The 11,667-nt window shown below is 38.8% G+C and overlaps 1 protein-coding gene across 1 annotated transcript; it reads left to right on the top strand.

The window, feature by feature from the left end:
- Positions 1–10,149: 10,149 nt before the first annotated feature.
- Positions 10,150–11,076, top strand: LOC118582886 (olfactory receptor 1L6-like). Its single transcript, XM_036186025.1, has one exon. The coding sequence runs from the start codon at positions 10,150–10,152 to the stop codon at positions 11,074–11,076; it is 927 nt and encodes a 308-aa protein (XP_036041918.1).
- Positions 11,077–11,667: the final 591 nt, after the last annotated feature.

Raw genomic sequence — 11,667 nt, 5'->3', positions numbered from 1 at the left:
AAGAATGGAGAGATGCCTCAGTAATTAAAAGTATGCAGTTGCAGAAGACATGAACTCAGTTCCCAGTACACATGTCAGGGTATCTCACAATGGCAAGTAACTCCAGCTTCAAAAGATCAACATGCTCTTCTGGCCTCTGCAGGTGCCAATACACACATGCACATACTCGTACACAGACACATACATAAAACTCATAATTTTTAAAAGAAAGGTCATTAGCATATTATCATGTGTATTATCATAGTTAGTTGTTTATCTAAGACATCAGTAGGTTATTTTTCCTTTCTATACATTTTCCTCATAGGTGGTATTGGATTCCAGTAAGATCATTGGCCTGAAAACAAAATATTTGGTTTCTAACAATTGTTTCAGAAAAGTGCATGTTTAATACCAGATCATACCCTACTGGGTGCCCAGTTTTTATCAATAGTCTAATGTCATGGTGGTACAATAATTATTTTGTACAAATAATACTTCAATACTTTTGAAAATGCACACAGTCAAGGAGTTACAGATTACTATTAGTTTTCAGGTTAGGAATACATGAAGACTTAATGTAGAGTTTTTAAAAAGACTTATTAGAAGAAGTAAAAAAAAAAAGTTGCAAAGGAATGGGATGTGCCATTTGACAGTGGTTGCTTCAAAAGATGAAGAAATGGTCAGAGTATTTCCAGTAAAGGAAAACTTACCCAAATGTAGAATCAATAAACATTGAAGTAAAGCTTTGTGAGCCTTCTTTAATTTTGGTAAGGAAATCACAGCTAGAGGGACTGGAGAGATGGCTCAGAGGTTAAGAGCACTGATTGCTCTTCCAGAGGTCCTGAGTTCAATTCCCAGCAACCACATGGTGGCTCACAACCATCTGTAATGAGATCTGCTACACTCTTCTGACCTGTAGTCATACATGCTGTATACAAAATAAATAAATAAATCTTTAAAAAAAAATCGGAAGTGAACTTCTGCCCTCCAGGGTTCTTCCATTGTGCTGTAAGCCTGTATTTAAGACCTCCTCCCTTCTTCAATAAATAGCATTCGGCATTCAAAAAAAAAAGATTAATTTAAAAAAAAAGAAATTACAGCTAGAAAAATAGAGAAACTGTAACATAGTATTTATTTTATTTATTAATATTCAAGCATCAAAACACTGTAAACTCTCAGTATCCAATTCTCTCTCCTACATTTGTAATTCTTCCTTTCTCCTCAAGTCCAGAATTGTCAACAAGTTTCCTCTCATACTCTGTAAAATACAATGTGTGTCATTCAGAAAAATCTAAATTGTCCTGTGGAATGAAACAATCAGAAAATCCTTAACTCTGCACTTTACTTCTAATTTAAGCTACATGTTCATCATAGAAAAATATAAAGTTCTGAACAGTCAAGACAGCCAAGATTATGGTACCATCACCATAGTAACCATTGGTCATCGTTCTAGCCCAAGATGAGAACAGCTCTTAAAGAATTCATACTACTAAATAAGTATGAAGTACTTATTTGTCAGAAGTAACCCAAACTACTTATGAGCAGAACTTACTAGCCATGTCATCCCAAGACTCCATTTGAATAAAGGGATCCAATAAGATCAGACCATGTTCTTGTAAGACAGGCATCCCAAAGTATTTAGTGACAGTATTAATGACTACTACAAAACTGTAATGGTGAACAAAATTATCATTTTATCTACCTATCTACCTATCTATTCATCTATCTTTCCATTCATCTATATAACTATTCAGCTACCCACCCACCTATCTATCACCTTGTCTCAAATGTTTCATCAAATTTTCACAAATTCTCAAAAATACCAGTTCTTCTGGGTAAGAAGCTTTTGAATAGCATCATATAAGACACTTAGTCTTAAATATATACCAAGAGATATATGGTATGGAGTGGAACATGAGAAAGCCTAGGGTATAACATCAAGGTTTCTGCCATTGCTTCTATTTGTCATCTTTCAGTAATTATAAAATAACCAGAAAGACACAAATGAAACAAAACTTGCAATGGCTTTCATATATGTACAGGTCCACCTGCAATTCACTATAGCACACCTAGCTCTTAGCTGGGTAATGCCATTTACAAAATTTGTACAATTTCTAATTAATCTACTAATGTGATACATTTTCATGCTCATTTTCATATAATGAGAGAGTTTATAATGTGAATAAATCCTGGCATATATTAAATAAATAAAAATAAATAAATAAATACAATAATCATATCTTACCTTATAAAGTTAAGCCCTTTGGCCTTGGGAACAGTAATTTATTTGTTTATCCCTGCCTCATTCTGTCATCAGCCATAGTTTTTTTCTCAGTAAAAACTTAACAATTTCACAAATGAGATAGTCAATCCTACCCTCCTGAAGCTGTTGTGTCAGTGGAGAAATAGCTGAGTCACCATCACCAGAAAGGAGATAAGGACAGTGCTAACATCTGGAGGTGAGCCAGTACCTTGGAGAATAAAACACCAGGACAACATTAAAGACATACTCTTATGTAGTCTTTGCCCAACAAACAAAAATGAGTAAATATTTTAGGAACAAGGCATCTCTGGATTTGAACCTATGTCCATAGCTTCTCAGTGATGTCATTTTGTCAAGATGTTTAATAAGAATGAACCTCAGTCCCCACATATAAAAAAAAAATCAAGAATACCTTCAACTGACAAATAGATAATGAAAATGTGATACATATATGCTCTAGAATACTATTATTCAGTTGTAAAGAAAAGTGAAATCATGAAATTTGTTGGTAAGTTGATGGACTTAGAAAAGACCATATTGAATGAGATAACCCAGATCCAGGAAAAACAAGCATCACAAGTTCTCTCTCATCTAATGTTTCTAGTTCCAATTTTCAAATGGGAATGTATAACCTGGAGTAACTGTGAAAACCAGGAAAGTAAAAAGAAACCTGTAGCTGGAGAGCTTCTCTCCAGGTGCCACCAAGCTCCCACAGTCCCACAACCCACATATAAAATAATCACTCAGACGCTTATATTACTTATAAACTGTATGGCCGTGGCAGGCTTCTTGTTATCTACTTCTATCTTAAATTAACCCATTTCTATTAATCTATAACTTGCCATGTGGCTCGTGGCTTACCTGTACCTTACATCTCACTTGTCATGGCGGCGGCTGGCAGCTCTCTCTGCCTACACCTTCCACTTCCCAGATTTCTCTTCTCTGCTTGTCCCACCTATACTTCCTGCCTGGCTACTGGCCAATCGGTGTTTCATTTTAACCAATCAGAGCAGCACATCTGACATACAGAATATCCCACAGCAGAAACCATTATGAGGGAGCAATAGAAAGGGGGATAACAAGCTACTGGAGACCTGAAGGGAAAATGTAAATAAAGGGAGCTCAAACTAGAGATGTGTAGATCAATGTAGAAGAAAAAGGGAGGAAGCTAAAATAACAATAAGGACATCTGAAAAAGTCATGAAGAATATACTGCTGTCTACTTTAAAATACACATAATATACATAAGTCTGCATATAAATATATAAATAAAATTTTTCCATCTGGGCTGACAATGCTCTACCCAGGAGTCAAAGACTCTCCAACAAAAATCCCAACACCAGACATGAGAATCTCTCTCCTGAGTCAGTGTTGCCCACAAAACTAAAACATTGCAGAAAATTTATATTGCCCACCCCCAGAAGTCAAAGGTAAGTCTTGTTTCTGAAGATACCATACTCTTCAAACACAGGACAAAAGGACCTGAAAATGAAAAGGACCTGGATGACCTGAAAGCCTCCTCCCTGACGAGGTACAAGAAAGTGTTGTGCAAGTTTCCAAAGGATGGAAGCAACCAACAGTCCTACCCAGATATTAATCCTATGAACCACAACAATGGCCAGCTTGCCATGCTAACCATAGGATGAAGCAGTGGCACACATACCTTAGCAGTAAGCATCAGCTCTTTAACTGGACTTAAGATAGAAACATTGCCCAGTACTAGAAACTAGCCAACTACTCTAGGTTAGTACAATCATACATTTTGGATGAGAACCCACAATTACCACTTTACTAAACCAGCATACTCCCTAACTACACTCTAAACATTTATCCTTTTACACAGATAAGTGTAGTTCTCGATCCTCAATCAAGAAAATTTCCCTTTTCAACAGTTGGAACCATTACAGAAAGATACAACTGATCAAAATTCAGAGTTATGGAGCTAAGTCCCAAGTAATACATCTACAGCACATATCCTGCATTTAGGGCACCATTGCAAAATAGGGGGCAAAATATTGAAAGAGGCAGAAAAACAGGAAGTTTGGATCTCCTAGAAATGTCAGAGAAGTTATACCCATGCAGTAAGTCTTATCAACATGGCTACCTAAACATGACCTGACCAAAGACAATACCAACAGACATATTAACATGGAAGAGATCACTCACAAGAAGTCAACCTTAGACAAAGAACTACAGGCAACTAAGGAATGCTGGGAGTGGGAGACACAGTCTTCCCTAGGGAGAGCACACTAATTGGTTACCCAATACCAAATAGTCAGCCCTGAAATATATATACATACAAATAACATTATATAGGCTGAGCAGGTTGCATTTATATATTTAGGTGTGTGTGTGTGTGTGTGTGTGTGTGTGTGTGTGTGTGTGTGTGTGTATAACAATTAAAGAAAAAAGGCCATGAATTTAAATAAGAGCAAGCAGGTATATGGGAGGTACTGAAGAAAGAAAAGAGAAGGGAAGAAATGGTGTAATTATATTAATATCAAAAAAAGTAAAAATACATGAAAATATCAAGAACACTACACTTTTAAACATCAGCACATAGTGTCACATAAGTGCTCAGCTGGCTGTTACTAGGTGAAACTGCTTGATTCTCCAATCGATCTTCTCTTACAGCTTATATTAGTAAATCTCTAGATGAAGACCTTGAAGTCTAGAAAACTACAAGTTTGCCCCAAATCACAGATTCTCATTGGCTGACTAAAGTCCAGGGATCTCCACTCCCAGGACTTTTCCCACAGCACCAGGCATCCTTGGGCAACAGTCCCAGGTGTAATTCCTCTCCATATACCTCAGTTTCCTTCAAAATCATGATGACAACAAACCACTAATCATCTAAGATGTGAAGAAACTTGTGAAGCCTGAGGTTCCACAGGATCTGTTCTCCCAAGTCTCCCTTCTTAATGAGATCCCTGGGGTTGGTGGGTGGAAAGACTGCCTGTCTCCGTGGAGTGAGGTCATTTGAAGGGCAAATAATCTCCTTCCAGGTCCACATCCCTTCTTCACCATTAACGAAATCTAAAGAGGCCAGTGGTGATAGCTGGGATGGGAGAAAGCCATATGTTCCTCATGTCTGGAGCCACATTTGAAAGATTATTACTCTGAAAGAAGAGAGAAGTGTGGTGAGAAGACAAAGATACACATGCATCTACAGACTCTCTCTCTCTCTCTCTCTCTCTCTCTCTCTCTCTCTCTCTCTCTCTCTCTCTCTCGGTATCTTCATCTGCATCTAGCTTGAAGAGCCTTTTGCTTTCTAGCCTGACATGGAAGCTCTGCCTGTCTTCGCGGCCCCTCTTCCTCTTCTAACCACCACTGCCTGTGACACTGATGACAAGATACATGAACCCTTAAATGGACACCCAGGAGGTCACCTGCCCCTATCTGAGTAAGTAATTGTTATCCTTAACCCCACTTGTAACACTGCCACAAGTCCTACAATTATGGCCTTTGATGAATGGAAATTATGTTTTTATGATGCCCTCATTTTACAAGTATGAAATCTGGGGCTCAACATGGCTGAGACTACAAACCAAGTCATTCGCCTATGCTACCTAGACTTTAGGCATACTCCTTAAACTCCCTGTACCACATCTCTGTACTTACATAAAACAGGAAGGATTTGGTATTTATATGACTCCACCAATAAAAAGGAGCATGGCCCTTTGGAAGAAACAATGGCAGATGCCATGATGATGGTGGGCAAAACCTAGCTTCTATAGTCCTAGCCCTGCCTACTTGTCCCTAAACCCAGACCTGCTGGAGAAAGCTCCAGATTCTCTAGCCTCATCCCAGCCTCTGATCATCTTCAGAATGGCATGAACCATAAGCTCATACAAGACAGCATAAGGGGAGAAAAAACTTCTGGTAAGGCTGGGTTGTCATAACATTCCAAATGACATGTTAGCTCATGGCATCAAGGAAACCAACTCTCTCTCTGAACCTCTTTTTTCCATTAAATGAAGCATATTACTATCATCAGGCACAGTGATACACACCTGTAATAAACAAGAGTATTAAGAGTTCGAGGATATCCTGGGCTACAGAGCAAGTCTGAGGCCCTATAGCCTGACATTCTTGCTTAAAACACAAGGTTGCTCTGCTCTTGAGTTCAACCCAACTTACATAGACTGCAAAGTAGCAAAGGTTACAATTTAAAAGACTGCACACTCTCCTCACTGACCATACTGGAGCCAGATGCCCTGGCTTCCTGTCCCTGGGGGACTCATGCTTTGGGGAAAAACTGAAAAAAGAAATCCCCTGAGTTCTACTTAAGGCTTGAGATTCTTTTTGTTATACACAATCTTTGAATACAAAGGGTTAAGTTAACCACATGTTGCCAGAACTGGACCGCTTTAATTTTATTTGTTCCTCTGTGTTCTTGCTCACCTGTAAACTGGCTCCTATTACTCCTTGATTCTAATGTGTTTAATGTCCGTCCATGTGCGGAGACATGTGTTATTGTGCTTCATGTTAATTTATATAAAGCATGTTCTGCTATGAACCTCATTCATCTTCTTATTCTTTTTGCCCAGAATGTGTGCTTCTTATTAAAATCCATCAGTATTGAGAAACTCTAGTCCATTGTTGATAAGTAGCACCATGATGTGCTTCTGTCACTCCTGTCAGCCAGTGACAGACATTCAGGCTGCCTCAAATGATGGCATAAAAACAATCCAACCTGTGAGCTTCCCTGTGGCTGCATCTCTCTGGAGAATACATCTAAGATAACTGCTAGGTCATGAAATATTGATAAACCAATTTACACAGATGGTATACCTTACATACCTACATCCCTATCAACCTGTGTCCTTATCCTTCACATTGGCATTTACTGAACTAACAAATGTAAAGGAAAATATTGCTTATTTTAATTCACCTCTGAAATTACCATTGAATTTGAGCATCCATTTATATACTTGGTAAGCTTTTAGCCTTCTCTCACATTTTGTATTGATGTTCTTATATTTTTCTTGCTGAAGTAAAGGTAATCATTAAGTTTCCTGGATACAAACACCTCACCAATTATCTAGCCTTTGTTGTGTCTGTTTTATTCACCATCATGTTGTAAACAACTTAGTTTTGCCTTTCAGTTTGTTGTAACCATTAGGTATATTATCTAAGTTCTTCCCCTTCTAATTCATAGATTCATCTATATTTCATTTTCTATGTGTTTCTAGAGTCACACATTATGTGTAAATCATAAATAAATCCATTTGAATTCCAACTATCATAATTTGAATTCCATTTCTTCTTGATATCGTAAACTGGTTTTTCCAGCACACCAAAACATTCTCTCTCCCCCTAGATTCTTAGGGTCATCATTTTCCTGCATCAAGTTCTTAGATATATGTCAGTCTTGTGTTGTATAGTGGTACACTGTTGTATAGTTGTTAGTGTTTGGGGATATTCAAATTAGAGAATGGAATTTCTTTTTAATTTTTTCTGTCTCTTTAAGCAATACTATGAAACAATACTAAACAAAAAATAGTAAACAAATATGGAGCTGGGAGACAGCTCAGCAGTTCAGATCACTGGCTACTCCTTTAGGGGACCCAAGTTTAATTCCGAGTGCCCACATGGTAGCTCATAACTATCTGAAATTCCATTTAGGGATAAGGCTTTGTGAAATTTTCCCCATCCATGTTGGCCTGTCAAATGTTGTGGTCATTATGCAGGCCTTATTTAGGTAACAATATTGATATTTCATAGGTGCAACATTCCTACCATATAAAGAATAATATCTTGAAGCAGGCACCCAGTCCTCTGGATCTTGCAATCTTTCTACCCCCTCTTTGGAGGCATTCCCTGAGCCTTAAGTATAGGAGGCTGTGATGTAGTTGTACTAACTGGGGCTCAGTCACTTACTCTCTGCAACTTGAACAGCTATGGATCTCTGTAGCAATTTTCACCTGATACAAAAAGAAGCTTCTTTGATGAGGGTTAAGAGCTACACTCACCTGTGTGTCTAAGGTTAGAAACCAACATCTGTTCAATTGGACTTAATATGAGGAACTCATGCCAGTCACTGTAATCTAGCCAACTACCCAAGTCATAGACCTTGGAGGAGAAACTGCTTCCACCTTCCTAAAGCAATGTAGCTTCTAAGTGTATTCTGAGCTACATTTTATCTAGCTTTTTCTATTGGTCTATTGCCAACAGAAACACCAAAACATACTATTTCATGTTATTAAGATCTTTGTTAGTCTTGATTTCCAAAAGGACAAGTGTTTTCTATTTAATCTTTGTTGTTGTTGCTCAGCTTTTTTTATTGCTGGCTTATAATACATCTTGGTCAAATCTGCTTGTCTCTTCCTCCTCTCCAATTCCTTCCCTATTCCCTCTACCACTATTTCCCTCCCAATCCACATATTTTTTAAAACACTTTGCCTTCTACATTTTTAATTGTAAGATGGGTTGTCTTTTCTCTTTTACTTTTGTTTTTCTGTTTTGTTTGGTTTGTGGGGGTTCTTTTTTCATTCAGAAATTGAATCCTGAGCCTCATGCATGCTACACAAGTACTCTGTTATGGAGATACATTCTCAGCCCATTTTAACTTCTTATTGGGATACAAAGTCTCACTAAGCTGCCTAAACTGGCCTCAGAATTAAGAACTTCTCACCCCTAGGGAGTAACTAGGGTTACAGGCATGCATTTATATATCTGGTTTTCATTTTTATTTCATCAGTACATAGATTATTATAGAATATTTTATGCAAAAGCACATTATTTAAGGTGTTTGCTCATGTCTACTTTCTATCTGCCTTTCATGCCATTCTCCCATAAGCTGTAAAGATCTTCTTACCCTGGGAGTTTTCTCTAAGTCTGTTGAAGCAGACCTCTGTCTAAGAATGTTTCTGAGGTGTATATGCTTCAAGATCTCTTTGTCAGTCTCTCAGACTCAACTTACAAGTCCAGAGTTTTAAAAATCTAGCTTTGAGGTTATTTTTCTTTCTCTTTGGAGGCGATGCTTCCTCCAGTCTCCACACCTACACCTTTACACACAGACATAAATCCCATACCTGTCCCTCTCTTTACTCTCTTCTCTGCCTCTCTCCTCTTTATCTAAGCTTGCCATAGCCACTTTAGAATGTGGGACACAATCTGTGTGGAATGCCATGCCCAATGTTAAGTAAACAGAGTCCTATGAGAAATAGATCTTCACCTTCCCACCCATGCTAGATGGTTAACACACCCTGCTGGCATAAGAAACTTCCAGGGTAAGCCACTCCTAGACTAATTACAAAAGCATTTTTCCTCAAGAAAGATGCGACCCAGAAACACATCGCTACAATGTGTACGGGACTACCACAAGGAAATCTTAGGATGCCCACTTTTCCTTACAAAGGTAAAGGAAATCCCTGGCTAGAAGCATTAGGTACAAACTGATGTTGCACAGAGAAGGAAGAACTGAAATAAAACAGGACCAAGCAGGCTTTCCTTATAGAGGAGCAGAAAACTGTTGTGAACATGTTGAAGGCATAAGCACAGCGTCAGAAATAGGCAGCTTTTTAAAATAGTAATAATAAAGACAGGGCAAAAAGATGTGTCATCAATACACCTTTGGAAACTGAACAAAATGAGTGTTTTCTGCACACCTTTCCTATGATTAAAATAAAATTCAGTTATCATAAATTTTGTCTTGTGGACAAAGAGCAAGAGCTGAAGCACTTCATTTGAGTTTGCAAAAAATAGTTATGAGATTGAAAGTGAATCCAAAGTATCCCAACACCAGTTCTATGAAGCCATATTATGACAGTATGGCAACCAGTATGAGCATCCTCCTTACACAGTGCATGAACAGGATGAGGCATTCCCTCCATCAGACCAGAGACTCAAAACCAAAGCACACATCTAACATTCCTTGTATATTTTTTGCTTGCAGAACAGCAATGTTCAGGGAAAACCAGAGTCACATGACAGAATTCCTTCTCCTAGGACTGACCAGTGACCCCAAACAACAGGTATGGCTTTTCATCAGCTTCCTTGCCATGTACCTGGTCAATGTGATTGGCAACTCAGTCATCATTGCAGCCATCCAGGGAGATGCCCATCTACATACTCCCATGTACTTCTTCCTCTCCAACCTGTCCCTGGTAGACATCTGCTTTACCACTGTCATCGTGCCACAGATGTTAGTGAACTTGCTAACACAGAGAAAGACTATCCTCTTTATCCAGTGCCTCTCTCAAATGTATTTCTTTGTGGCCTTTGGTATTACAGACAGCTTCCTCTTGGCTGCAATGGCCATTGACCGCTATGTTGCCATCTGTAATCCACTTCATTACACCACAATCATGAGCCCCAGGCGCTGTCGCTTGTTGGTGATGGCATCCTGGACAGTGTCCCATCTTCACTCGCTCACCCATACAATTCTCATGGGTCGCCTCTCTTTCTGTGGACCCAATGTCATCCACCATTTCTTTTGTGATGTGCAGCCACTGCTGACACTCTCCTGCTCTGACACTTCTATCAATGAGCTTTTGGCCTTCACAGAGGGCTCTATAGTGATCATGAGCCCTTTTATTTTTATTGTTATCTCCTATGTCTATATCACTCAGACTATTCTTAGGGTCCCCTCAGTGGGAGCAAGATACAAAGCATTCTCTACATGTGGGTCCCACCTCACAGTTGTGGCACTATTCTATGGAACCATAATATCTGTGTACATTCGCCCCTCATCCACCTACTCGGTGACAAAGGACCGAGTGGTCACTGTCATCTACACAGTAGTTACCCCCATGCTGAATCCTTTCATCTACAGCCTTAGGAATAAAGACATGAAACAGGCCTTGAAAAAGCTGACTAGAAGAAAGTAGGATGTGTATATTTCACTACCTGTAGAAATTAAATCAACAGTTCAACAGTATGTTGCTGTGTTTGTGCCGTATCTGATTCTACACAATGATAGAACTTTAGAGCATCAAACAGGTATCAAGACAGGTTTGTTCCAGAGATACATGGGATTTTTTTGAAGGACTGCTTAGAGTCTATGGTGACTCACCAGCCAAACCTTTCCTAGTACTTAGTAATACTACAAGATTCTCTTCTTGCCCCAGTCCTCCTTCCTTCCCTGTTTTCTTCCATAGAACTCAAGCTGAGTCTGAAGACTTCCACTCACCAACTACCCAATAAATCTCGTATGTGTTGTAGTGGTTTTTTTCTATGTACTTACTTGGCTGTGATAAGGGATAACCAGACAGCTGGTGAAATATTTCCACATTTGTTACTAAGACTACTTCTAGACAAGATTATATTGCATCCATGGGTTGAGTGAAAAAGATCACCTTCATCCATATGGGTGGGTATTATCCAATACATCAAGGGCCAAGAGAATCATCCACCTGTGTGGGTATCATCCAGTCCATCATAGGACCACAGAACAAAAAGACAGATAAATGATTAAGACA

Source organism: Onychomys torridus, chromosome 4 (assembly GCF_903995425.1).
Source record: "Onychomys torridus chromosome 4, mOncTor1.1, whole genome shotgun sequence".
NCBI lineage: Eukaryota > Metazoa > Chordata > Mammalia > Rodentia > Cricetidae > Onychomys > Onychomys torridus.
Note: the sequence above shows the minus strand (reverse complement) of the source record. Positions and strands in the feature narration are given on the sequence as shown.

Bases quoted from the DNA above. Each gene is read 5' to 3' on its own strand.
- LOC118582886 (XM_036186025.1), top strand. From the start codon at position 10,150: ATGTTCAGGGAAAACCAGAGTCACATGACAGAATTCCTTCTCCTAGGA.